General features: G+C 57.3%; 2 protein-coding genes across 20 annotated transcripts in view; one reads left to right on the forward strand and one right to left on the reverse strand.

Moving 5' to 3' along the window:
* Positions 1-494: 494 nt before the first annotated feature.
* On the forward strand, positions 495-25,009 carry RHOF (ras homolog family member F, filopodia associated). 16 transcript variants are annotated; one of them, XM_073790026.1, is made up of 10 exons: positions 495-903; positions 1,195-1,237; positions 2,635-2,739; positions 4,680-4,770; positions 8,314-10,390; positions 11,036-11,205; positions 11,495-11,582; positions 21,976-22,085; positions 22,173-22,307; positions 23,422-25,009. In XM_073790026.1, the coding sequence occupies exons 5-10, from the start codon at positions 10,075-10,077 to the stop codon at positions 23,584-23,586; spliced, it is 984 nt and encodes a 327-aa protein (XP_073646127.1). In that variant the 5' UTR covers positions 495-903; positions 1,195-1,237; positions 2,635-2,739; positions 4,680-4,770; positions 8,314-10,074; the 3' UTR covers positions 23,587-25,009. The 16 variants fall into 16 exon arrangements, with proteins under 16 accessions (XP_073646127.1, XP_073646128.1, XP_073646130.1 ...); XM_073790027.1 differs by having other exon boundaries at positions 495-784; XM_073790029.1 differs by lacking the exons at positions 495-903; positions 1,195-1,237 and adding exons at positions 2,844-2,880; positions 6,962-7,031 and having other exon boundaries at positions 1,414-2,739.
* The window catches only part of TMEM120B (transmembrane protein 120B), a 62,641-nt gene continuing 58,615 nt past the window's right edge, over positions 22,953-26,978 (reverse strand). For 3 of the 4 annotated variants that reach the window (XM_073790022.1, XM_033836835.2, XM_033836838.2), the window contains one exon: positions 22,953-26,704. In XM_073790022.1, the coding sequence (XP_073646123.1) occupies positions 26,591-26,704 (114 nt within the window). In that variant the 3' untranslated portion in view covers positions 22,953-26,590. The remainder of the gene's footprint in view (positions 26,705-26,978) is intronic. The other variant, XM_033836836.2, reaches the window with a different exon arrangement.

Raw genomic sequence — 26,978 nt, forward strand, 5'->3', positions numbered from 1 at the left:
GGCCGCCCGGCGTGGCGCTAGCTCGCTCGCTCCGCCCGGCTCGGGCGCGGGGTTCGCGGCAGGCCTGGCGCCGCCCGCCCGCCCGACCGCTCGGCCGGAGCGGGGGCCTGGGCCGGGGCTGGGGGCTGGGGGCTCGGGCCGCCCGGCTGCCGGCAGCGGCCTCTCCCTCCCCGAGCCGCGCTTACATCCCCGCCGGGCGCCGGCCTCCCTGCGCCGCCAGCCAGTACATGGTGTCCCCCGCGGGAACCGAGGCCGGGGCGGCCGGACTGGGGGCCGGGAGGGGGGAGCGCCGCCGCCGCGGCTGCCGGGCCCGGAGCTGCTGCCGCCGCCTCTGCTGCTGCTGCTGCTGCTGCTGCTGCCCGGGAGGCGGCTGGCGGCGGAGGCTCGGCTCCCAGTAGCCGCACATCCCACAATACACCGCTAAGGAGCCCGACCCGAGCGCTCACCCTCCTCCTCTTCCTCCTCCTCCTCCTCTTCCTCCTCCCCTCTCCTTCCTCGCCGCTTCCCCAGGCACTCTCCCGGCGGCGGCAGCTGCGCCGCCAAAGCCCCGGGCCCCAGCGGCCCCCCACCCCTCACTCTCGCGCTCCCACACTGCCTCCCCCCTCCCGGGGGGAAGGCCTTTTAATTTATTTATTCTGCTGGGACTTAGGTGGGGGGCTTGGCTGGCGGGGGAGGGGGTCTCCCCGAGCTCTACCTCCCGCGGCTGGGGTTACCCTCCGAGCCGCGGCCGCCGCGGCGTGCGCCTGGGGCCTCCAAAACTGTTTCCAAACTGCCAAAACCGGAGGTGGGCGCGTGGGGGCTCAGGGGAAAGGGCTGGGTTTTGGGGTGTGTGTCTGATTGTGTGTTTGGACGCTGGGAGCCGTGAGGGGCGGCAAGGAGGCTCCAAGACGAGTTGCAATCGAGGTATCTCGGCTCCGGCTTCCTCTTCTGCCCCGCGACCCCCTCCCCCCAGAGCGGAGCTGGGGAAGGGAAACCAGGATTTTAACCAAATTAGCATTCACATTCCTGGGAGGATGCAGCCCTTGCCTGGACCTGGGTGATAGAAGCGTTTTTCTGTTTTTATTTTTGGAGAGGAGCGCCCTGTAATTGTGAACACATGCTTCTCTCCCCGCACCCCCCCTTCCTCCAGTCACCGACGAAGGAGAGAGTCCCCCTTTTTTGCATTTATCTTTCCTTCCCCTTTCTTTATTAAAGGTCCGGGAGTGGCGGCGGCCAATCAGCGCGCGGCTTCCATTTTGTGAGTTCAACTCCAAGGCTCCCGGGCTTCGCGAGGACGCGTTTGTAGCCCCCTCTGCCTCTCCTGTCGGGCGGCCGAGGCGAGGAAGTCGCCTCGCTGGGGCTTCGTGGTGGTGTATTTCACATTGGGGCTCTTTTCGGGGTTTGTAATTTGGCCGTGGGTAGGTAATTGGCTGGAGCAGGGCGGCAGGGTGCGGCAGCCAATCAGCGCGCGGCTTCTATAGGGCTTGAGTTATTAGACGCTGCTCTCAAAACATCCTTCATCAGACACCAAGGAGAGGCCAACAGATGAGGGGAGCCATTTTTCTGCAATGGAATTAAATGGCCAAGTGGGTTTTTCCTTTGTTGCAAATGGGGAATGTTTTTCCTTTGACTCCACCATCCAGTTCAGGACGCCTCAGTGTTGTGTTTAACATTTGTCAACAGGCTAAAGGACTCACAATTGGAAGAATGAAGAAGACTTTTTAAAAAGATCTGGATTTTTCCTTATGACTTGGAATCCATCTTTGTCTTGTATAACTAGGTCATAGCACACCATTAATGTCAGCAGTTAACAATTTTGAATTCCAAAAAACCTAAGTAAACGACATATTTAATTTTTTTCCTCTTTTTTTTTTTCTTGGGTGGGTGGGGGGAGCTTGGAGCTGTCTTAATCTGTATTCTCTTGACTGAACAATAAATTTTTATATATATATAGTTTCCTCTATTAAACACTTAAACCTGGCCATCTTATTAACTCCTTCTGCTCTCTTTTTAACAAGGTAATGTTTTAAATGTATAGTTTTAGGACTAGCGAAATGGCAGCAACAAAAAATTGTAAGCAGTCGTTACTCTTTTAAGTTTTTTAAAAACCTTTTACATTGTAAGTACCCAGTCCATTCTGTCCTTACGCAGTGCAGTTTTCATTGTTAATGTTGCTGAGATGTCCTTAATTTTCTGAACCTTCATCTGCATGTATGTCTTTGTCGCTCTTGTCTAACATAAAACAGTTAAAATGCTTTTAGACGATTTTGCTTTTATACAGCTAGGGTTTTAGCTTTAAGCTTTTGAAAATGTTTATAGCAATAAATGCTAGTCAGCTTTCTTCCCAGTAACATGTACACTTTCTTTGAAAATCTATCTATTTGAAGAAAAACATCTCTGTTTTTCTCGTCTTGGTAGGGGGGGTGGGTGAGGGAAAGGAAGACCTCTTTGTGTAAAGAGACTAAAGCCGTCACAGGAAACTAGATTAAAACTGGAAAACAAGTCCTAGCTGGTTCGAGCCAAACACCATCGTTAACTCGGGGGTATTTTCTATGGTGGTTGGGATGGCCGGTGCGTCTTTTGCCTTTTGTTTGATTTGACTGTGTATTTTCGCCTTTTGTCTCTTAATGACGGTCACACCATTGCTATATCCAGAGCAGTAAACAGTCCTCAGCGAAGCCGCCTTTTGCCAACCCAACCCTGGAAAATTTGCAGAAGTGGAAGGAGCTGAAAATGCCATGAGAGTGTAACTTTAAAAAGGTAACAACAACAAAAAAGACACCACCACTACTCCAAATATTCCCAACTAAACAATCCCCCTAAAAGATATTTTTTACAATAACACCTCCAAAACCTCCGCCCAGCTTGATCTTCCAGACTCCATGGCACCGGGCTGAGCGGGTAAGTAAAAACAACAACAACAACAACAACAAAACTGCCTTTTACCCCTTCGAGGAAATGTTTTTTCGAGCAGGCCAAGGGCTGCAAATGTTTGGGAGCTGAGGGGAGAAGGTTTCAGGAGCTTCATGTTTGGCAGCCGGATCGGGAGGGGTGGGGGGGTGGGAACGAGGAGGGCTCTTCAGACCCTTTTGCCCCTTCTGCCCCGGAGGCGAGAGGAAGGTCTCCCCAGCGACGTGGGGCATCCACGGAGCCGCCTGCGCTCGTCCTCGCTTTTCTAGGTCTGAGCCTTGGGGGGAGAAGAAATTGAAGTGCTTTGGGGAATGGGGGCACAAAAGCCGAGGAAGCCTCTCCTTCCGGGCCTGGGGTCTCTTTGCCTTTTGATTGTGGGGGTCTCGCCCTCCGAAGCCGGCTTTTCGGGGCTCCGGGGTGCGCCTGCGCTTCCTGAGCGAAAAAGGACAAAAGGCCGGCGTCCATGTTGGCACCATGACGCAGCATCTCTCCCGCCTGCAGCCCGAGCGCTGCCTGTGCTCCCGGCCGCGCTCGCTCCTCCCTCCCAAACACGAGTTTTATTTTCAGGTTCAGAGCAGAGCCGCCGGCTGGGCCGGGGCCGAGGCCGAGGCCGGGGCAGGAGCCAGGGCGGGACTGCGGGTGGCTAATGGCGGCCGCTTTCTTCCTTCCTCCCTCCTTTCCCGGTTGTCGTTGGGAGCCCGGAGCAGGCGGCGGCCCCTCGGCCGGGCCGGGCCCCGAGAGCCCGCAGGACACAGCGCCCCGGGTCGAGGGGTGGTCACGGAGGCCGTTTTGGGGGCCGCAGGCCTGGGGGCGTCGCGCGCCGCGGCTTTCGCGCTCGCCTCTGCCGGGCGAGGCGGTCAGACGGGCGCCATTTCGCGCGCCGCCCGCGGCTCGGGCGGTGGCGGCCGCCGCGCGCCAGGCGGGAGGAGGGAAGGAGGCGGCGGGGCCGCGGGTGGGGGGAGGGGAGGCCGCCGCGGCGCCGCCCGCGTTCCAGGCCTCCGCCTGCGGGGACGCCCCTGGCCCGGGGAAACCTCGACGAAGAGCGCGGGTTCCGCAACGTCCTCGGACCCCGCTCCCGACCTGGGGGCCCCCGGGGGCACGAGGAGGCCGGCGCGGTCGCGGGGTCTTTTCTCTTCCCTCCCGCGCGGGAGCCAGTAGCAAAGGGCCACCGGGGCAGTCGGGGCCTCGAGGCCACCCCCTGACCCCGACCGGCTCCTCCAGAGGCCGTGGACTTATTCCCCGCGGCCCGGCCCTGATCCCAGGCCGTCCCTGCTGCCCACCCCGAGCTTCGGCGCCCACGTCCGGCTTCCAACCGCCCTTTGATAGCCGAGCCCGAGGGGCAGGTGGGCCCCTTTTGTCCCCACTTGGGGCGTGAGGCCCTCACGCTGGCCGCCGACGTCCCTAGGTGGCCGTCCAGGCACAGCCGGCCAGCCGGCGCTCTGGAAGGTGGGGTGGGGTTTGAGGCCTGGGAAAGCCGAGCGGGCCTTCCCCGGGATCCCCAGAGGCGGAGGGCTCTGGGGTAAACCCTCGCATCTCCGGCCCTTCCTGGGGGAGGGGATGCGGACGGGGCGGGCCTTTGGAAATGCAGATGAGCCGCCGCCTGCTGCTCGGCGCCCCGGCTGAACCTTGGTGATTCATCCACACCCCCCTCCTATTCATTCTGGAGTGAGGGCTGCCTTGGCAGCTGGGAAGGGGGGAGAGGCATTTGTAAGGCTCCCCTTCCCTCATGGAGACCGTATCCGGTTTGTGGCCATCGACGCCCTAAAACACCCTCCGATTTTTCCCCCCAGGATCATGACCGGAGAAGGGGCCCGGTACCCCCAGAGTGGACCGTCCTCCTTTGGACAGAAGCAGGCCTAGTTTGACAGTCCTCCCACCAAGGTAGGTGTGAGCCCTTTCCCAGCCTGCGAGAGATATTTGGGGGGCTTTGGCCTGGAGCCCAGGGAGGGCGGGCACCCCAAACCTGCTAGTCTGGTTCTGCAGCCCTTCCCCCCCACAGATGTGTGGGACTGAAATCGGCTGCCTGCTGGGCCTGCTTGGTCCATCCATCCCCGCCTGTCAGCTTCCGTTGTCAGGAGTTTGGGGCGTGCAATTCTTTGCCATATTTAGGAGCATAGGAGAGGCTGCACTTGCATGTATTAGGTTGGCCCAAAAGTTAGTTCGGGTCTTTCCGTAACATCGTACAAAAGCCCGAACGAACTTTTTGGCCAACCCAATATTTCCCAGTTGTGTGTTTGGTGGGTGGAGTGCCCTGGATGCCTCTTCTGAAAGACACAGGCAGCTGCCAGGAAACCGGGCCCGGCCCTGGCCCTCCCTTCCGGCCTCCGCTGGGGGCGTGTGGGGTGACTGTGTGAGCTGGCCTCTTCCCCTCTGATGTCTGGCTGCTAGGGAGGTGAAGAACAGAAAGACCTGAGATCTGGGCCAGCTTTCTTTAAGAAAGAGGTTTCTTGACTCTTCCCCTTCCAGGGAATTCCCACGATTCCACCTCACCCAGGCCCCCCCCCACCAAAAAAAAAAGAAAAGAAAAAGCCCTGTTTGTAGAACGGGAGAAACCCGGATTTGAAACCTGGCTAGCCATTTCACCTGCTGTGACCTTGCGTAAGCAGCACAGATCCTCAGCCCCAGTTTCACCATCTGCACAGATGGGTCAGTGATTGTCAAAGTTGAGTGTGCAGCCGAATCACACGGGTGGCTCATTAGAATCGACTCCGAGGCCCGGTCCTTGAGTTTCTCATTCAGTAGGTGGGGCCTGAGAGCTTGCATTTCTAACAAGTTCCCAGGTGATGCTGATGCTGCCTTGTGGAGACATTTTGAGAACCTTTGGGCCAGGTAACACCTGGGGTGTTGTGAGGATCCAAGCATGTGCTGTTGGAACCCCGAACTATTTCTTGGTGCGGAGGTGTCGCTTCGTAGAGATGGCAGCTCTCTCCTTATTCTCCTTACGCAAGCTGACAGCATGCAGTTTCCCATTCTCTTTATCTCCAGGAAGCTCCGCAGCTGGAGACAGTGCGGCCCTTGATCTCTGACCCCTCTCCCACGTGATCTTTAGTTTGTGATTACTTTGATGAGCCATTTGGGTCCAGGTGCTGCTGATTGCGCCGCCTCCCCCGTTCGGGCCGAGGCTTGACTTCCGGGTCTAATAGGCTCTGCTCACTTTTATCCCGTCCTTCAGTTTGGGGGCTGGAGTGAGGACTGGGGGAGCCGTAGGGCTTGACCCAGAGGTTTTGTTGGGGGCGTGTTGGTGCTTAATCGAGGGAGGCTCTAAGGCAGGCAGCTGTGGGTTTGACTCTCCCCTGTGCTGGTTGACCTTGGGCGAGTCTCCTGTGTAAAGTGATGATAATGAAGCCTGCAGTAAAGGGTGGAGGGCGGATTAAGTGCGATTAAGGGGGCCGGCCTCACAGGCTTCACACCAGTTGGCCCCCCTTCGGAGGTGGCTGCGGGGGGTGGGGCTGGGCTGTCCGAGAGCTCCTCCCCCACCAGCCCACCTCGTAGCACGTGGCACAGCCTCAGGGCAAAGGGGAAGGCTGACATTCTGCAGGCTGGGAGCCAGCTCCATTTTTACTCCAGTGTGTGAGTTGGGATGGTGGCTTTTCCTCAAGTCCACAGGCTGTTGTTCCATGATGGGTCATGGTTTGGGGGGTTCCCCCCACCCGGAGAGTAACGTGACTCACCCAAGGTCAGGAGGTCACCACCGGCAGTCAGGATGAGATTCCAGGTGTCTTCCAGCCCAGCACCTGTGTGCATGGCACCCCCTAGCCCCAGCTGCTGGGTTATTCTGGGCTCCTGCCAGTGCTAGCTGTCTGCTGGCGTCACCGCCTGGGAGCTGGGAAAGCTATTTGGTTGAAAGTAACCAGCGTGGTACTCTTAGGTCCTTCTGGCTGTCATGCCTTGGCGCCATGAGGGTCTCCAGATAAGCTGGATTTGGTCCATGCTGTCTTTTGCTGGGGGGCAAGGGGTGCAGCCGACCACACCTGGCACCAGACTCCCTTCCCCCTACCCAGGGTGAGCACGTTGTAAAAGTTGGCGAGGCTCACATTATTAGTATTATACGAGCCTTTCCCTCCTTCCACAGTCTGCCCCAATCCGGCGGTTTAAATTCGGCTCTGCCATTGATGAGTTCATTCAACTCCCTGGATTCTCAGGTGACCTTTCTGCCCCCTGAGGGTGTCCTGCATCCCTTCTGATAGAGCCCTTGGGGCTCCACGGGGCTGGGGTCTTTATCTCCCGTGGGCGTTGGATAGTTAAATAATTGATTTAAACCTCTCCCTCCCAGCAGCAGCTTGGAGGGTTACAGCCAGTTCCTCCACTCCCGCCCTCGGACCAATTAGGGAACAATGAGGCGCTCCATTGTGGTCCGGGTGTGATTCTTGGAAGGGAGAGGGGTCCCGATGACCTGGAAGGATCGTACCCCTCCCCGCTTCCTTTTTTCACCCCCTCTTTCTAATTTCTTTGTCTGGCACGCCAGTACCTCCTAGGTGAAGGGAGGGGCGGGGCAGCCTATCAGTCCTCAGACTGGTTCCTCTGCCGAGAGCGTGGCTCCACCCACCGGTCGCCCAGCAAGCTCGGGGCGGGGCTGCTCCTGGCGCCCAGCCGGTGGAGCCTGCCTGGAGAGGGCCACGCCAGCGGAAGGGCGGCCGGAGGTGGCCGGACCTGCCTTCCTACTGGACGCCAGGGGCCCGCCCCTTCCGGCCCGTTGGGCGAGAGCCGAGGCGTGGAGTACGACCTTTTGGACCCCCTGGGTGGAAACTGAACCTCTGCCTGGACTGTGGAGATGGGCACCCTGCCATCTCAGAGGCCGCCTGGGTCCAGTGCTGTCTCCATCTGGCCAGTGACCTCGATGAGTTCCTACCCCTCCAGGAGTCGTGGTCTCTCCTGTGAATCAGGAGGAGGACGTTGGCAGATAACCTTTGACCTGTCTCTCAGTCTGGCTTTGTGGAGGTAGCTCTTTGTACTCTGGTGGTGACTCCCCTGAGCCCACCACCACATGTTGAGCCTGGAGAGAGTCCTGGGACAGGGATAGACAGCCTTGATCCCCCAGGCTGCGCTGGGCCACCTCCCATCCCTGGGGCCCCAGAGGATGGTCAGTTACTTCTGTCTCACGTGGGGTGGATGACCCCTCAGGTGTGTAGTGACCTCCCAGAGTATGCTGAGGCACCAGGGAAGTGGAAGCCATTAGCATTGTCGTTAACGTCCCCGTCCTGACCTGTGCTGGCCAGACCTTGCCCTGACAAGACAGAAGTGGATCTGGCCCTACTTCTCTCTTGTGGTCAGTTGGCCTCACTAGATCCCAGGCCTAGATGTGAGCACAAATCAGTTCACCCCCGCAGATGCCACCTGCCAGCTCCCCTAGGCTTCTGTGTCTCAACAGCTTTGTGGCAAGAACCAGTTTAAAGAATTTTTTCTTACCCTCCTAAATCTCTCCAGGAATTCCTGGTGAATAGAAGAATGGCATGGGTCCTCGGAACATTTTGCAGGTAAGGGAGTAGGGCTCCCCGGGCCTGTGGGTGTTCCCAGTGCCTCAGCTGGCCTGCCCTGGCACAGCACCTCCAAGGAAGCTCCGAGCAGCTAGCCTGGCTGCCGGGTATTTTTAGCTACAGATCCAGCCCCTACACCACCACTGGAGCCAGGTCCAAATCAAACACGCTCCAGGCAGGGTGGGGCTGGGGCTCTGTGCCAGCCTCGCAGCCAGGCAGGGGTGGGTGGGCAGGCTGGGGCCAGTGTCAGCTGTCCTGCCTGGACCTGGGCCGGCCTGGGAAGACCTGCTTTCGTGTAAGTCATTTTTTCTGTTATAAGTTGAAATCCATTAGTTAGACAGAAAAGGTGGAAACCGAGGTCTGAGGATTTTGAGGAAAAGTTAAGTGCCCTCTCCCTACGGGCTGGAGCAGTTCCCACAGTTTGCTCAGAATGGGCAAACTCTAAGTGAGTTCTCTCAAGGCCCTTCCCAGATGAGGTAGTCTTACTCTCCCAGTCACTCCCTGAGCTTCAGGGTATCTGATGTGAGGTCAGGCCTGTGCCTGGCTCAAAGGTAAGTGGTCCTCCCCTCCCTCAAAGCCCTCTTCCGTCCTCCCTCTCCCTGAGTGATGGCTTCCTCCCCCTCCTCTTCTGCCAGCCCCAGGCTGCCACTGTGTAGAGATGGCCCCAGCTCTGTCCTCACCAGCCAATCACAGCTCCCCCCTGGTCACCGGAAAGAGCTTTGGCTGGGCTCCTCTGTTCAGAGCCTCTGTCTGACACCCATCTTGAGCCTGATAGCCAGGCCCCTGTGATCTAACCCTCACCACCTTGACAACCATGTCTGGCCTCCCTCCTCATGCCCCAGCCACCGCCAAACCTGATGGGGTTTCCAGCCACCATGCATTTACTCAGGCTGGGTACCCATCCTACTTCCACTGGCCCTTCCTGCAAGCACTGCCAAGCTTAGTTCATGTGTTGCCCAGCTCTCAACTTCCTCTGAACCCCACGGGGGCTCCGGTGTCTGAATTGTTCTTGTCTCGCAGACTCCTTTAGACTGCTTCCCCCAGGACTGAGTTCCTCAAAGGCAGGAACACAATTGCCTCTCAATAAACGTGTGCTGCAAAGAAGGAATGAATGAATTGCTGTATATTTGTCTAGGGGTGCTTGACCCAGCAGATGCCCTCTGGCCCGGTGACAGAGTAGGGCTTTCCGCTTAAGAACCTGGAGCTGGGTCTTCTCTTCCCAGCTCTGGGCTCTTTGGGGGCTTCCTGGGGCAGTCTCTGCTGCCATCTGGTGGTCAGATTATGCCTTGCAGTCTCTGAAAACGTTGACCTGGCATTTATGGTGCCAGGTTGACGATTTCCTTTCCGAAGTAAAATTTACCTGATCCTTGCTGAGTACCTGAAAGTGGGGAATCTTCTGGGTGGGATGAGGGCAAGAAGATCCTGAATCCTGCCAGCCCTTCTCTGAGGAAACTGTCAGATGTCCTACCCCAGCTGGGAAAGATTCTGCTCTCTCACCTAGCCATGTCCCAGTGCCTGCCTGGTACATGCCTGATCTTGGGGGTCCCTCTGCCAGTCCTGACCACTGGCCTGGTTTGTGCAAAAGACAGTCCAAGGGAGGGAAGGGGTGGGAGGCAGGGGTGGTTTTGCCCAGACGCCCTGATAGTACCTGGCCAGAGTGAATGCTCAGTAAATAGCAGTTTGGTTCCGGGGGTTGAGGAGAAAGCTTGGGATGAAGGATATGTGGCTGCTGGCTGGAGAACACAAATTTCTTGGTGGGAGCAGGGTTATCAGTCTCCAAAGTGGACGGAAGGGGGCCCAGCTGATCTCAACTAGATTTACCTTGACCTTCCCCTTCCCCTTCTCGACGGCGTCTTGCTTGGTTCCCACGCCTCTGGGCCTTGCTAGAAAGAGGTTCCCGCCCGCTTGGTTTGGGGCCAACCCTCGAAAGGGTTCTGGGGCCACTCACCTGTTACCAAAGTTGCCGCGCCGAGGCCATCGCTCGGCAGAGGGCGCCAGATCTCCACCTTTGGGAGGTGGGGTGATAGGTAAGCGGAACCGCTATTCCCCAACCCACACACGGGCTCACTCCCATAGGGCCAGACCACGTGGGCAGACAGGACCCCTATGCCAGGATCTTTCTTGGAACCACCGACGCTACCTTCTGGGGGAAAACAGGTCAGAGTGGACTTCCCCGAGGCCACATAGTTGGGGCGGGGAGAAGCTGGGGGGCTTTTCCCAGAGCTTGAGACCAAGGCTCCTCGAACCCGAGGGCTGGGGGGCAGTCCGCCAATCAAAGAGACCCTGCCCGATGGAGGAGGCCGAGTCGGCCAATCAGAGGGTCCCTGCCTGAAGACAGAGACTGCCAATCAAGGGTGCCAGGCGGGAAGGGGCGGAAACTATCAGATCTTGCTGGTTGGGGTGTGGGGGGCGCCGTGACTCGCAGGAGAGATGGGAGCTGCGCTTGCCGCTGAGCACTCCGTTTCTCAGTTGCCTCAGTTTCCCTGGGAATGAGAGGTGAAGACTCTGGGCCGAGAGCCTAGCAGGAAGGAAATAGTCTGGGAGGTCGACCCCGGCTGGCTGCCTGGCGGAGGAGGTGCCGCCTTCGAGGGCGGGGCTTCTCTTAGCCCCGCCCTAGGGGCCAGCCCGCGCCCCGCCCGCCCCGGATCGCTCAACCTTAGCGCTCTCCTCAGGGCGCCGCCGCCAGTGCTGCCTGCTCCCGGCTATGGACAACCCTGGGGCCCCAGCCCCGACTGCCGCCCCGGGCCCGGGCAAGAAGCAGCTGAAAATCGTGGTTGTGGGCGACGGCGGCTGCGGCAAGAGTTCGCTGCTCATGGTGTACAGCCAGGGGTCCTTCCCCGAGGTGAGGCCCGCCGGGGGGCTGGAAGCAGGCTGGGGGCGAGGGAGACGGGCTTGGGACCACTGGGGGTGAGGGACAGACCTCAGCCTGCGCCCCGAACCCGGACCCCAGGTCCCTGGCGTCCTGCGCACGGAGAGGCGGCCGTCACCCCGGGGCGCCCCCTCGGGAATTCCAGAGCCCAGCAGAGTGAGGGGGGCTGAGCCGGATGGGGTGAAGGTGGGGGTGGGGATCCAGTCGGACCCTGGGTCCCCGCCGCACCTCTTAAGAACCAACACTGCCCGTTCTCCGACAGCACTACGCCCCATCCGTGTTCGAGAAGTACACGGCCAGCGTGACCGTGGGCAGCAAGGAGGTGACCCTGAACTTATACGACACCGCCGGTGAGTGCGTCTGCGCGGCGAGGGTCCTAGGGTCCGCCAGGAGCGTTTCCCCTGAGGGGCATTCCCCGCCGGGCATCCCCGCCCGCCCTTCTGCCTCTCCCGGGGCCCTGACATCCCGTCACTCCTGGAGGCCGCGGAGGGGCGCTGGCTGGGAACCGGTTGACCACCGCCTGACTGGGTGGTGCTGGAGGCCGACAGAGGCGCCCCATCTGTAAAAGGAGGGTATTTGGAAGAGGTGAGTTCCTGAGCCACCCTCTTAGCGCTGATGTTCTGAGGGCTCACGGGTTCCTTCCTCTCCTATGGCTCTAGAAACCGTGGGCTTTGCTGCTGCTTATTATGGTTCCAGGATTTCGTGTTACATGCTGTGGTCTCTTAGGATTCCGTGGGCTGCAGATTTGAGTCCCCTGGTGCTAGGGTTCAGTGGGCTGCATTTCTGGGTCCTATGTTCTAGAATACTTTGGGCTATAGATCAGAGCCTGTGACTCCAGGATTCTGTGGCCAACAGCCCTGAGGCTCTAGGGCCCTAGAGCTACACATTCTGAGTCCCATGTGTCTGGAATTCCATGGACTATGGTGCATGACTCTGAATTCTATGGTCTATAATTTTGAGCCTGTGGTTCTAGGATTCTGTGGCTACAGTTCTGTTTCTTCCTGGCACTGAAGAAGGAACAGAGCTCTAGGGAATGTACGTTCAAAATAAGGTTCTCTCTGCCACCTGCAGCTCCTAAGGCAAGTGTATTTATGCTAATTGCGTCACAGTCATCAGCGTTCCTATTGTTGGGGGATGGGTGGAGGAGCACAGCCAACGGGAGGATTTGGGTAACACTGCTGGTACTGGTACCCTTGGGGAGCTTCCATCCTGCCCTGACGCCCCTCTGGGCTGAATCAACTTTGGGGAGCAAAGCTCAGGGTCCCAGCTGGGGCCTCACCCAGCCTCTGTGACTCAGTGTTCAGTAATTTGCAGGGGACTATGTCATCAGGTGTCCCTTCCCCTGTCGGCCAAGCCTTGTATGTATGAGGTCAAGTCTTCCAGCTTGTCTTGGATAGGGCCAAAATCCAGGACCACCCCCTCCTGCCCACCGCTCCATAAGGCTGCCAGTAACATCTCTCATTCCACTCTGGAGAGGTTCAGGAAAGGGCCTCTCCCAGCCCCAAACCCCTCCTTCATTCCTGACTTTGCCATATGGGTGTGTCCCCCCTATAGTGGCCTCTAAGGGCCCTCTCTTGTTGGATGAGGGCCCTGCAGGGCTGCCCCCAGAACAGGGCCATGCCTCCAGCCCCTTGAACTGGGAAAGCCAAAGGCGTCTGAGGAATTCCCAAGGGCGTGGCCACAAGAGCAGTAAAAATCGTGGTGTGTCTGGGACACTTTCAGTTTCACATGTTTCCTGTCCGGGACCCAGGTGGGGGCAGGTTCATTAACCCCACTTTGTGGGTGGAGTGCTGGTGGGGCAGGGAGAGTCAGAGGGAAGATTTCACTCTCTTCCTTCCTCTGCCCTCAGGGCTTCACCGCAGCCTCCCTCATCGGACCCAGAGTAAGGATCACTTCTGGTCTTTCTGGCCTCACCCAGAGAAAGATGCTCAAAGAACTTATCAGCGTAGATTGTCCTGTAGAGGTTCTGGAAAGCTTCTACTTGGTATAAGGAATGATTTTCACTAAGAGCTACTGTGGGAGGGATGGGGAGAGCTCCTTCCCAAATCACCAGGAGCAGTGACCACTCAGGGCGATGATTACCTGTCCACAGCTTCCTGCCACATGCTTTGGAGTCAGACCTGGGCTTTGATGCTGGCCCCCCTGGCTGCGTGTCAGTGGGGGCACCTAGGCCTCAGTTTCCTTCTCTGTAATCAAGGCTAAAATAGTTGTGAGGATTACATCAAATTCATGTGACATGCAGCACTTAGTGCAGGGCCTGGCTTTTGCAAAGGGCTCACTGTCATTGTGATTTTTTAACCTCCTGCCATTCAGGCCCAGGCCCCAGCCCAAGCCTATTCTTTTGAACCCGCTGCCTGCAGAGCTCTGTGCCGGCCCCCACCCTCTGCTTTCCCAGCAGGACTGTTCCAGGCGGCAGAAAAGCAGAGCTGGGGTTTGAACCTCTCAGTGGCATCCCTGGGGGAGTAGACTGGCCTCACAGTCAGCAGGACGGCCCAGGAGGGATATTCTGGGGGGAAGAAACGTGGCTGTTCCCTCAAGGGTGTCCCGCTGTGACTTGGGAAGCCCCACTGTCAGGAGGAGCATGAAGGAAAGCCTGGGTCACTCCTCTTCCACACGCCAGTGCCCAGCGTGGTGCTTGTCCTAGAGCGAGGCTTGTGGAATGAATGAATGAAAAAGAAACCTGGGTGCAGAGACACCCCTGGAGAAGGTCCTTTGTGATAAAGGTGATGAGATTCGTCTCTCTCTCTGGGGTGGACAGATATCCGAAGAAAGTGGCAGAAAGAATGGCCAGGTGATCAACTAGAAAAAGATAGAGACAGGGTGAAGGGAGTGGCCCAGGTAGAGATGAGTAATGGTGGTTTTATTTATTTATCTATCTGTTTATTTATTTATTTATGGCCCCGTTGGGTCTTTGTTGCTGCGTGTGGGCTTTCTCTAGTTGCGCGAGCAGGGGCTACTCTTCGTTGCGGTGCGTGGGCTTCTCACTGCGGTGGCTTCTCCTGTTGTGGAGCACGGGCTCTAGGCATGCAGGCTTCAGTACTTGTGGCTCGCGGGCTCAGTAGTTGTGGCTCACGGGCTCTAGAGTGCAGGCTCAGTAGTTATGGTGCACGGGCTTAGTTGCTCCGCGGCATGTGGGATCTTCCCGGACCAGGGCTCGAACCCGTGTCCCCTGTACTGGCAGGCAGATTGTTAACCACTGTGCCACCAGGGAAGCCCCAAGTCTAGTAAAGGTTATGGTAGAAGGTTCTAGAACCTGATGGGCTAGACCCTATGGTGGGAGGTGGGGGGCAGGGGAGCGAGCATCTTTCCAGCCAACCAGTGGTGCTCAGAGCTGTGGGATGGGGTGGCCCCCCCCCCCCGAGAGGCTGAATTTCTCCACACCCAGGACCTCAGCCACAGGGGTCCGTGTGGGAGGAGAGTCTGGCTACTTGTCTCCGTCCTGCGGAAGCAGTTACAGACACCACTGCGGCGGGAGGGTGGATGGAGGGGTGATGGAGCTCTCAGTGCAGTGCGCAAAGGTGAAGGGGGCGGGCGCTGTGAGCACCCATTGCCCTAGCAGCTCATCTGCCTGCCCAGACACCCTCAGAGGCAGGAAGCTGCGGTGAAGTCTGAAGTTTCCTGGGCAGAGAGAGGGGAGGTGGGGGCGAGGTGGGATGTTAAGACACCAACCGGAGACAGAGCTATCTGGGCTTTGGGGTGGGGCATCACAGGACTGGCTGGAGTTGCCCCGGGAGGTCAGGGAGCTGTGGTCCCCTTCCCAGCCAGAGATGGGAACAGTAGGAAAAGTGGGGCGCAAAGAAGTCGCTGAGACAGGAATCACGGACAAGAGGGGTGCCTAGGAGCCAGGAGCCCTGGAGGCGGGGGAGCTGACGCTGTGGGTCTATGGCGCATGCGTGGTCTGAGCTCCAGACCGCGGTTAGGAGACACAGGTGGGCGGGCCCCAGTAGCACTAGTAAAAGTGGGTTCCTCTTCTGGCAGCTTCCCCTTCTCACGCTGCCTGCACCCCTCCCTCCCCTGACCAACACCCCGGCCAGAGATGGGAACCACGTGCCTGTAGATGTCCTCTGGCAGATTTGGGGACCACTGTGGCCCAATGACACCCTCTCCTCTACCCGGCACCAGGTCTTAGAGACCATGCCCCCGGGAAGATGACTGTCATGGCAGAGCTTCCCACAAAGGAAATAACGCTCGCGTGAGCCTCACTTCCTCAGGCCCTGCGGCACCGCCAGCTTCAGGAAGATGGGCAGCTTCCGGGGGAGCTGTGGATCAGAAGACCTTTCCTCTCCAGAAGCAAATGTGTCCTTTTGCACATAACCCGAGGGGCTTTTTTTTTTTTTTTTTTTTTTTTTTTTTTTTGCGTTATGTGGGCCTCTCACTGTCGTGGCCTCTCTCGTTGTGGAGCACAGGCTCCGGACGTGCTGGCTCAGCGGCCATGGCTTATGGGTCTAGCCGCTCCGCGGCATGTGGGATCTTCCCGGACCGGGGCACGAACCCGTGTCTCCTGCATCGGCAGGTGGACTCTCAACCACTGCGCCACCAGGGAAGCCCTCGGGGGGCTTTTTTAACCTCTCAAGCCCATCTGCAGAGGCCAGAGTGGGACCCCTGTTCGCCTCTGGGCAGATGACTTTGCCCCCTTTAAGCCTGGGCATCACTGTGAGTAAATGGGGAGGGTAATTGTATCACCTAGTGGATGGGAGGCCTCCTAGAGCTCGTGGGTCCCAAGATCTGCGGTTAGAATCCCCCACCCAGGTCCCCATTCAGTTTCTATTTCAATAGTAACCGCAGGCCCACACCTTCGCCCAGCATTGCTCAGCCTACAAGTCCTTTACTTCCAATATCAAGGGCAGGATTATCACCCCCTTTTTCAGATAAGGAAACTGAGGCCCAGAGAGGGAAGGTGCCAAGATCATGGAAAATGAGTCTGAGTGGAGCTTGGCTCTCCTGACTCATAGGGGTGGGGTGTCCAGGACACTCCACTCCTCCCAAGGAGCCATGAGGTCGACAGCACCCAGAAGTCCATAGTCTGCAGGCGTGGTCCCTATGTGGAGGCTCACACTGAACTCCTGGGGAAAGCTGAGCCAGGCACAGTCAAGTCAAGAAGACAACTGGGGGCTTCCCTGATGGCGCAGTGGTTGAGAGTCCGCCTGCCGATGCAGGGCACACGGGTTCGTGCCCCGGTCCGGGAAGATCCCACATGCCGCGGAGCGGCTGGGCCTGTGAGCCATGGCCGCTGAACCTGCGCGTCCAGAGCCTGTGCTCCACAACGGGAGAGGCCACAAGGTGAGAGGCCGCGTACTGCAAAAAAAAAAAAAAAAAAAGAGAACTGGGAAGAGGCGATGGGATCTGGGCTGGCTACCCATCCTCTCCCAGAGTCCCTCCCTCTCAAGATCCCCTTGTTGGCAGCCTTTCCTCACTGGGTCAGGGTTGGGGCTTGTAGAGTGAGGACAGCTCCCTATCCTCTGGGGTGGATTGAGAGAGAAGCACCCCAATAGTTCTACCTATGGTCTTCTGTCCTTTATGAAGCTTCCCTTTGGCTGTGTGACGTTGGGCAAGTCACTTCACCTCTCTGTGCTTCAGTTTCTGCATCTGTAAATTGGTGATAACAATAGCAGTAGTGGGAATTCCCTGGCGGTCCAGTGGTTAGGACTCTGCGCTTTCACGGGCAAGGGCCTGGGTTCAATCCCTGATCGGGGAACTAAAATCCCACAAGCTGCATGACTCGACAAAAACAAAACAAAACAAAACAAAAACAGTAGCCAGTAGTGAGGAATCATAGTGAGGAGTGATGAGTCTATGCAGGTAAAGGGCTTTGAATGGGGCCTGGCATGTGATGAGTGAGAGCGCTGCCAATAAATATTGTTGATACTAAGCATTTTTACTGTTATTATCGAGGCTCACCTGCTCCTCACATACGCATTTCACAGATGAGGAAACTGAGGTCCAGAGATTAATTCCCAATTAGGAAGGCTTCCCGGGAGGACTGGAGCTTTTACAGCGTCTGGGCAGGAAACTGGCCTTGGAGCTGGGAACCGCGTTGGTGCTTCAGCTCACAGGGAGCCTGTCAGTGACCTTGAAACCTGCAGCCCCACCCCCAGCCACGTGGGCTCCTAACAGGAAGAACTTGCCTGCCCAGCTTCCCGGGGGGGGGGGGGGGGGGCGACTGCTTAAATTAACACGGGTGGGACTTCCCTGGCGGTCCAGTGGTTAGGAATACGCGCTTCCATTTCAGGGGGCACGCGTTCGATCCCTGGTCGGGGAACTAAGATCCCGCGCGCTGCGAGGTGCGGCCAAAAAAAAAAAAAAAATTAACGGGTGATGGAAGTGAAATGCCCTTGCAAACCTGAAAGCCATAGAGATGATTATTCCACTTTATTCACCGGCTCGTTTGTTCGTTCGTTCATTCCCCAAATGTTTATAGAGCCTGTGTGCGCCAGGTGATCTAACAGTGAGGAGTACAGAGATGGCCTGTCCTCAGGGTCTTACGTGCTCATGAGGGACATCTCCCCCCACAAACAAAAACAACTGTGATGTCAGGTAGTGATACTTGCTAGGAAGAAAAATAAAGCCATAGCTGGTCATGGGACAGACTGCAAAGGAGGCTCTTGTTTCAGAGCGGTCTGGAAAGTTCTCTTGGAAGAGGTGGCATTTCTGCAGAGACCTGAAGGAAAGGAGGGAGTGAGCCATGCTATTACCTGGGAAGAGCCTTCTAGAAGAGGGAACAGCAAGGGAGAGGCCCTGAGCCAGGAGCAGGCTTGGTCTGACTTCCTCATTCAACCCACTGCAGTCTGGCTCCGCCCTCATCAAGCTTGCTGCAGTCAGCACAGGCCCTAATTGCAAAGCCCAGTGGCATGTCTCAGCCCTCGTCTCTGCTAAGTCTGACAAGAGATGAACAACTTCTCAACCACCCACCAGCCAATAGTGACTGGACACCTACCCTGTGCCAGGAATGATTTTTAGACAGACATGGACCCTGCCCTCAGGGTGCTTACAGTCTCCCGGGAGACAGGCGGTAAACAAATGTGTGAGTACAGGCTGTGGATGGACTTTGCGTGGTGAGGGAAGGCCTCTCTGAGGAATCAGCCGGGCAAGATGGGAGGAGACGTCAGAACACCGTAGCCCCATTTTACAACTGCTTGTCTCCTCCTGCCGTGTTTCTAAAAGGGAATCAGAGTGTATGTGAGGCCAGAATTCTGAGCCGCATCATTACATCGTAGAGGCCCAGAACCTGTTTTTGCACACTACAGAGCAGAATAGAGCATTGCTGCGTATCAGCAGAAGGAACGCTGGCCTTGGACTTGAATGAATGTGGAGTCAGGCCTGGCTCTGATTCGGTGACCTCAGAGGGGTCAGTTCACATCTCATGTTTCTTTATATGTAAATGGGAGTATTCATAAGATCCCTGACTAGCACATCAGGCAGGTGGTTGTTGTCAAGGTTTCCTTTGTTTTGGCTGCGTTGGGTCTTTGCTGTTCTTTTTCTTTTCATGGGTCTTCGTTGCTGCGCGCAGGCTTCCTCTAGTTGCGGTGAGCGGAGGCTACTCTTCATTGCGGTTTGCAGGCTTCTCACTGCGGTGGCTTCTCGTTGCAGAGCACAGGCTCTAGGCACGTGGACGTCAGTAGTTGTGGCTCGCGGGCTCAGTAGTTGTGGCTTGCGGGCTCTAGAGCGAAGGCTCAGCAGTTGTGGTGCACGGGCTTAGCTGCTCCGCGGCACGTGGGATCTTCCTGGACCAGGGCTCAAACCCGTGTCCCCTGCATTGGCAGGTGGATTCTTAACCACTGCGCCACCAGGGAAGTTCCCGTAAAGGTTTCTTAATCATTTATAGGCAAAGGCACTCTAAAAAGTGTGATGGGAGTTCCCCAGTGGCCTAATGGCTAGGATTCTGGGCTTTCTCTGCCAAGGGCCCAGGTTCAATTCTTGGTTGGGGAACCAAGATCCCAAGGCCGCGCGGTCGCCAAAAGAAAAAGTGTGACGTATAAGGTGGCATTACCAGTAAGTAGTAGAGAGAAGGCAAGTATCTTGAAAAAGGAAATACTGTGGATGGTCAGTCTGAATGTTTAAAAATGAAATGCTAGGAAGGAAATGGGGGAAAAAATGAGGGAAAAGCATTCCAGGTGTGGCACAAGACCTTGATAGGTTTGAGAAACAGCAAGGAGGCTGCCTTGGTTGTACTGCAGCGAGTGAGTGGGGCAGGAGGAAGGGGGATGAAGTCGAGACTGGTGGGCAGCAGGGTCATGTGGACCACTGGGAGGGGCTTGGATTCTCTGCAAAGGGCAGTAGGGAGCCACTGAAGGTGTTTCAGTTGAGGGGAGAGGGGTGTGATTTTACTTGTGTTACCATCCATCCAGCTGCCAGGTGGATAATGGATTGAGGGGCAGCAGGAGGCCAGGGAGGAGGTGGCACAGAAGACTGACGGTGGCTTGGATGAGGATAGTGCCATGCCGTCCAGCAGAACTTTCTGCAATGATGGAGATGTTCCACACCCGCACTGCCCATTACGGTAGCCACTAGCCCCGTGGGGCAGTTAATTACTTGAAATGTAGCCAATGCAACGGAGAACCTGAATTTTTAATGTTAATTAACTCAAATAGCCACATGGGGCTAGTGACTACCCTATCAGAAAGATGTGGACAAAGGTCAGGAGAGGGGACATGTATGGGAAGGGGAGATGGGCTGGAAGAGCACGTTGGGCCGGTTTCCCACCATCTTACAAGGATCTCTCCAGCTTTCTGGTAATGAGGGCAGGAGGGCCTGAGTCTGCGGGGCCCTGACTACCCCTCACCCCTTCTCCAGTGTTGAGGGAACTTTGGCTGAGTGACAGCACAGACAGTCCTCCCGGCCCAGCCATCATGAGATCTGGGTTCCCAGTCACTGCACACCATCAAGGATCCCTGGGCTGAGGAGGGCCAGTGGGAAAGGAGATGGCGGCCGTGTCCTGTCATCAGCAGGGGTCTGGGAGCAGGATGTGTCCTGTTTGTGCTCTTGGGAGAGGCTGCTTGTCCTGAGAGGCCTTTGGCACGGAGGGATCAGAGGGCAGGTGGCACCTCCCTGGCACCCACAGGCTAGAGGAAGGGGCAGGAATTCCTGGGCTCTGAGTTCTGTGTTCCCTGGAAGGTAGTCACCGCCTGGGTCTTTCTGCAGAGGTGGCCAGGGGTCGCCATAGGGCCTGAAAGACTCTCAGTTCTCACTGTGGTAGTTTTAAACAAAAAATAGGGCATGACAACCACGCACAGTGTGTGATCCCGGGCCTGCTTCTGAACTAGGGAAAAAATACTACAGGACATTATTGGTGAAATCTGAATACAGCTTATGGATTGGATTAGAAGAGTACAATGTCAGTGTTGGTTTCTGAGTTTCATACTTGTCCTGAGTAGGTGAGAGGACGTCCTTGTTCTTAGAAAAACCGCATAGGAACTCTCCCGTGGGGGTGGGGGTGGGGGTGGGGGTGGGGGCGGGGGCGGGGGAGCCGAAGGTCTGCAGTTCCTTCTCACGTGATTCAAAGTGTATATATACAGATAAAGCAAGTGGGCAAAACGTAAGGCCTCGGTGAATCTGAGTAAGGGAGTTCTGTGCTCTCTGTTGTAATTTTTCTGTAAGTTTGAAATTGTCAATATAAAAAATTACTAAAAAAGTTTTTTTTTTTAAACCAACCGTCGCCCAAGCCCAGCCTTGGGTTCTGATTCAGGTGGTGCTGGGAGGGACCGAGTGTCAGAAGTTGTCAGTTCTTCCTGGTGAGTCTGGTATGCAGAGGGGTTGACAGCCACTGTGCCGAGTGGACCTGGATGGGCGCACGGTCTGTCACCTCTAGCATGCCCCCACCCTCCTCCTAGTGTTGGCAGGAATGGCAGGAGGAGCTCAACCAGAGGCCATGCACCTCTCAGCCGGCGGGAGGGGGGGCGGGGGGCGCACTCCACGGTTGACTGCAGTGTCCTGGGCCTACCCAACCCCACTGGTCTGAAACTTCAGGGAGGGGAGGCTTCACTTCAGATTTGGCTTCAGAGTCTGCGCTATTAACCTGAGCACCAGGGATAAGGATGGGAGGGAGGGGTGATCATCACTGGCATGATTACTAGCAGTTTTTCCAGCACTTACCCTGCAATCAGGCCTATCTCTGATCACTGCATGGCTATTTTTTTTTTAATATTTATTTATTTGGTTGTGATGGGTCTTAGTTGCAGCAGGCAGGCTCAGTTGCAGAACGTGGGATCCTTTGTTGTGGCACGTGAACTCTTAGTTGCGGCATACATGTGGGATCTAGTTCCCTGACTAGGGATCGAACCTGGGCCCCCTGCACTGGGAGCGTGGAGTCTTATCCAGTGTGTCACCAGGGAAGTCCCTGCATGGCTTTTATCTCGTGTAGGACTGCGGGCTGCCACCTCTGTTTTTTTTTTTTTTTTTTTTTTTTTGCGGTACGCGGGCCTCTCACTGTTGCGGCCTCCCCCGTTGCGGAGCACAGGCTCCGGACGCGCAGGCCCAGCGGCCATGGCTCACGGGCCCAGCCGCTCCGCGGCTCGTGGGATCCTCCCGGACCGGGGCACGAACCCGTGTCCCCTGCATCGGCAGGCGGACTCTCAACCACTGCGCCACCAGGGAAGCCCGCCACCTCTGGTTTACAGACGGGAAACCGAGGCCTAGAGTCTCTTGCCCAGGAGACCCCCAACCCCTCCTGCATCGGAGCCCAGACAGGGGACTCAGGTAGAGAAGTAAGTGGTACCTCCCTGACCTCCACCTGCTGTCTGGTTTCAGGGCAGGAAGATTATGACCGGCTGCGGCCCCTGTCCTACCAGAACACCCAGCTCGTGCTCATCTGCTATGACGTCATGAACCCCACCAGCTATGACAACGTTCTCATCAAGGTAAGGCCCCTCTCCCAGCCTGCCTGCCTCTGGAGGAGGGGCTACGGACGGGGCCCCAGCCCTGATGCCCGCCCTCTCCTTCCACAGTGGTTCCCGGAGGTCACCCACTTCTGCCGTGGGATCCCTATCTTGCTCGTTGGCTGCAAGACAGACCTGAGGAAAGACAAGGAGCAGCTGCGCAAGCTCCGGGCGGCCCAGCTGGAGCCCATCACCTACACGCAGGTGGGCCAGGGGCCCCTCCCCCGCCCCGCTCCGCTGCACCCCATCGCCAGGAGCCCAGGACACAGCCATGGCCAGAAAGCCTCCCAGGTCTTTGGCCTCTGCATTTGGTGTGCCTTAGCAGCCTTTCGGGAGCTGAAGCCAGCAGGATTCTAAAAATAATGATTTTCTTTTTTTTGCCGCCCCGAGCAGCTTGCAGGACCTTAGTTCCCTGACCAGGGATTGAACCCAGGGCCACGGCAGTGAAATCACCAAGTCCTAACCACTGGATTGCCGGGGTTAAGAATAATAATTTTTAGATATTAATAATGATAGGCCACTTGCCTGAGCACTTTACATTACTTACCTCATGTAATCCTTATAACCTTGAGGCAGGTACTATTAGCGCCCCCCATACTACAGAGGAGAGATGGAGACTCAGAGAGGTTAAGTAGCTTGCCCAGGGTCACACAGCTAACCTGAAGTGGAGCCAAGATCCCATCCCAGTCACTCTGGCCCCAGAGCCTGAGCCCTTAACCACCACCCTGTCCCATCTCCCCAGAGGCCTGGAAGGGCAGGCCTGCGTTGGAAAGCAGGGTTCCTTTCATGAGCCTGACCAAACCCTGCGGGCTTCTGGGTGAGGCATGGCAGAATAAAAGGAACACGAAGGAAAACTAATGAAGTTTAATAAAAAGGAACAGGCATTAATAAAGTTGTGTTAGAAATACTGTTTTTACTCTAATAGCCAGCTCAGTTGCCCTAACTGCGCTTTCGGGAAGAGCAGGGGAGAGAAGCACGTAGGAAGCCCTTTTGTCTTGAGGCCTTCAACTCTCCTCACAGGCCTGGCAGACACAACACACCACCCCAGTTCTCGGCTGAAGTCAGCCCCCGTCTCTGCCTGAGTTCAGGGGAAGCGTGGGCAGGAGGCCAGGACAGAGCTCCCAGCAGCTACAGCCCACAGGCCACACCACACTGGCCTTCATGGTCCATCCGCACACACTGGGGAGTGCTGGCCCTGGGGTGAAGCGTCCCCACACCGAGGCCTCCGCCCCCAGCAAGCCCCCAAATCTGTGAGGGGTCTCACAGGAGACCGCATGCTCCAGGCCCCTCGTCTAATCGCGGCCCCTCCCCCCACCAGGGCCAGAGCGCCTGCGAGCAGATCCAAGCTGCCCTCTACCTGGAATGTTCTGCCAAGTTTCGGGAGAACGTGGAGGACGTCTTCCGAGAGGCCGCCAAAGTTGCCCTCAGTGCTCTGAAGAAAGCACAGCGGCAGAAACAACACCGCCTGTGCCTGCTGCTTTGACACCTCCCGGCGGGGCCCACGGCCCTCACGATAGAACTGAGAGGACGCAGGTCCCCAGCTCCAGACTACTCCCCGGATCCTGCACCCTCCCCAGCTCTCGAAGGGCACTCGGAGTCGGGCGTCTCCAGGGCCTGGTGTCTAGAGCCTGTGGCCAGGCTCTTGGAACATTCTGGAACTCTCTCCTTTCCCAGCTGGGGCTCTGACCACGAGCTCCCCTCCAGCCTGCATGGTGGTGGTGAGCGAGGGTGCTGGACTCAGTCCCTCTGTACCCTGGAACTAGCATTTGTCCCCAGGACTCAGGAGTGCCCTCATCACTACCAACCCCCAGCTGTGTGTCCCCTTCTGCACACCCAATAGGTCCTCAAAGCCTGTGCTTGAGATGAGAAATGACGTCTGGTATGAGGATAAATGTGGACTTGGCAGCGTTCCACACGGCCCCCAAGCCTGCTCTCCCCAGTCACCCGCCTCCCTGGTTTCCTGAGATAGGCACGGCTGCATCCTCCAGCTTCTTGCTTCCTCCCTGCAGGAACTCAGGCACCAGGATGGGACCGAGGCCTATCACAAGAACACAGGCCCCAGCCCCAAACGTGGGGGGCCGGCACCAGCCCCCTCCCTCCTCCCTGCCAAACAGAGGACTTAAGTCTCAGCCCTCGGCTTGGCCGCCATCTTTCCAGAGCTGGACGCACATGAGGCAGAGAAGAACCTCTCTCAAAAAGCAAAAAGTATTATCTGGCTGATCCATGTGACGCTTGCTCAGTGTCTCCTCACCTGCAACCCCTCCGCTCGCCACTACTTGCCAGAAACCCGAGATGAAAAGTGACACCAGCTCCGAGTGATCTTGGGCAAGTCAGGTCTCTCTACAGACTGTCTGCAGAAGGACGGCACTGGCTCGTTTAAAGAGTCATCGAGCTCCCGTCTCTCACAGCCTCCAATTCTGCCAAGATGTGGAGATCTGGAACCAAGGCCATCCTGGCCTCCTGCGAGAACAGACTTGATTAACCCCCAGTGCAGATTCACTGAACCTCCTAGAAGGTCTGGGGTCAGGGGCCCAAGAGTTTTGAAACAAGTGCCCCAGGTGATTCTGATGCCCCAGAGGTTGAGAGCTGGTGGCTCCTGAGTAAGCCCAGGGATCAGCGTTACCTAAGATGAGATAATGGCTTCAGGTGGTCCTGCCATCCCCGGTATCTCCTGCCTCAGCCTCCTCCGTTGCCCAGTGCTTCAGCGCCCACTAGGCCTGAGAAAGAGACTTCTGAAGTCTACCCCACCCCACCTAGGTTCCCCAAGGCCCTGCCGCGCCCTGGGGAATCAAGAGAGCATTCGGTCCAAGGCTCCGTGGACAAATGATGGTCTTGGACAGAGGTCCACAAACCACAGTCTGTGGGCCAAATCTTTATTTTTATAAATAAAGTTTTAGTGAAAAACAGCCCATTCGTTTACGCGTTGGCTGCTTTTGCCCTCCAGTTGCAGACTAGACTAGAGTGAGAGACCATCTGGCCCTCAAAGCCTAAAATGTTTGCCATCTGGCTCTTCACAGAAAAAGTTCGCCAACTCCTAGTCTAGGGCAAACCCAAGTGCCTAAGGGGCCAGATGGGAGACCCAAATGAGTGAAGTAGGGCAGGGATGAAAGGGAGTGGTGGGGCCTGTGGCAAATTAGAAAGCAAGCACCCCACCCTAGACAAGGCAGCTCAGCCCAGCCAGATGCTGCTCTGTGGGAATGTTTCTAGATCTTTCCATTTCTCTAGGGAAAGTGGAAATCTGGATTTTTATGTGGAATCTTACTGGGGGGAGGGGAGGGGAGGGGAAATTTCATACTTTAAAAGTTTAAACCCCTTTGACACCCAGAGCATGATTAGGGACACCATCTATGTACTCTGGTCGACAGGGATTTCTAAGTAAGTCGTTAAGGACGGCTGAGGCCCATATGAGAAGACGCAGAAAATGTAGCCAAACTGTTCGCTTCTTCACCCTCCCCACAGATACAGAACCTAACGTGAGGTGACCAACAGACCTGCCCTGGCCTCTAGAGTGTGGCCGCCGCCTCGAAGTGAGCCTGCTCAGACGCCCCCCACGTTCCAGAAGCTCTGAGGTGAAGGGAGGAAGCCTAAGCGTGGGTGACCTCCACGCTGGCTTACGTCCCAACCATTGCCGAGGGGCTTGACCCCACGCCCTGAGTGCTCACGGAGAGAATCTGGGAAGGTGGGCTGAGGGGTGGGAGTCATGAAGCCCCCAAAAGTGGACCCAAACTTAGAGAGAAAAAAAACAATAGCCCTCACACCAGCCAGACGATGCAGGGGCGCCCTCTGGCGGTGACCCTCAGAAAACCCTCCCGCCTCAGGCCAAGCCCTGGGCCTGTGGGAGGCAGGGCCACCTGGCGGCCAGCAGGCTGAAGACTCAGGAAGCACAAAGAGTACGAGGCACAAAGACACGGACAGCGGTTCTCCGAGAACCTGAACACCCGCGCGGCGGACGCGCGGAGGCCGGGAGCTTACGGCAGAAGCGGTGCCCCGGGGAGGGCGGCTCCCCGGAACACGGAAGGGCTTCCTTCCACCCGCCTGGGACTCAGTAAGTAGCAGGTCAGCGGAAACCCAACCCCAGCGAGGCACGTCCGAAGCCCAACCTGAAGGGCTCAAACGACAGGATGGGGGACAGAGGGGGACCCTGAGGCTAAGCCTCCCCCACCCCCCAGGAAGACTGACGCAGTCTCGCGGAGAGCAGCGGGGTAAGAAGGCGGCAGATTCTAGGGAAGGGGGTGAGCCGATATTAAATATGTCATAAATAGGGAGGCTGGGGCGGGCTAATACTGCACGGACAGGTTGGGGTCACATTCCTCTTGTCCGGCCGGGGACCGGGGCCTCGGCTCTGCTCCCAGCGATGCCGCTGGCCCCTGAGGTCACTGCTGCCAGTGGCCACTGGCACTGGTTGGGAGGAACCCGGCAGCGAGGGTGTCGCCAGGGATCCCCTGCAGTCTCAAAGTCCGGGGGTCGAGGGGCGCCGGCCCCGTGGCTCACGGCTTCTTGGCCTCGCTTCTGTTCTTCTGGAGTTTGGTGTGCACGACTTTGAGTGTGGTCAGGAAGTTGCCGAGGAAGAGGACAAGGAACGTAAGCGCCAACACGAACACCTGGGCGGGCGGCATGCAGAGAAGGGGGTGCCCAGGGCAGGGAAGGCGAGGCAGAAAGCACAAGAGAAAGAAGGCAAAGGCCGCGCCGGCTTGGGTCAGCTCTCCTTGCTGAAATGCCCCCCGCGCCCCCCGGGAGCTCAGAACCCCCTTGGCACAAGAGAGATCTGGGCTAACTGGGTGAAGGGTGTGAGTCCTACGGGGTCAGGCAGAGTCCTGGGGGGCTCCTCCCGCGGCCCCCCTCCTAGCGCGAACCTCCTTGGGTTTCTCAGACCAC

This window comes from Tursiops truncatus, chromosome 13, assembly GCF_011762595.2.
Source record: "Tursiops truncatus isolate mTurTru1 chromosome 13, mTurTru1.mat.Y, whole genome shotgun sequence".
In the NCBI taxonomy this organism is placed as follows: domain Eukaryota; kingdom Metazoa; phylum Chordata; class Mammalia; order Artiodactyla; family Delphinidae; genus Tursiops; species Tursiops truncatus.

Bases quoted from the DNA above. Each gene is read 5' to 3' on its own strand.
- RHOF (XM_073790026.1), top strand. From the start codon at position 10,075: ATGAAGGATATGTGGCTGCTGGCTGGAGAACACAAATTTCTTGGTGGG. The intron at 11,583-21,975 runs GTGAGTGCGTCT...GTCTGGTTTCAG, and splicing joins GAACTTATACGACACCGCCG to GGCAGGAAGATTATGACCGG. The intron at 22,308-23,421 runs GTGGGCCAGGGG...TCCCCCCACCAG, and splicing joins AGCCCATCACCTACACGCAG to GGCCAGAGCGCCTGCGAGCA.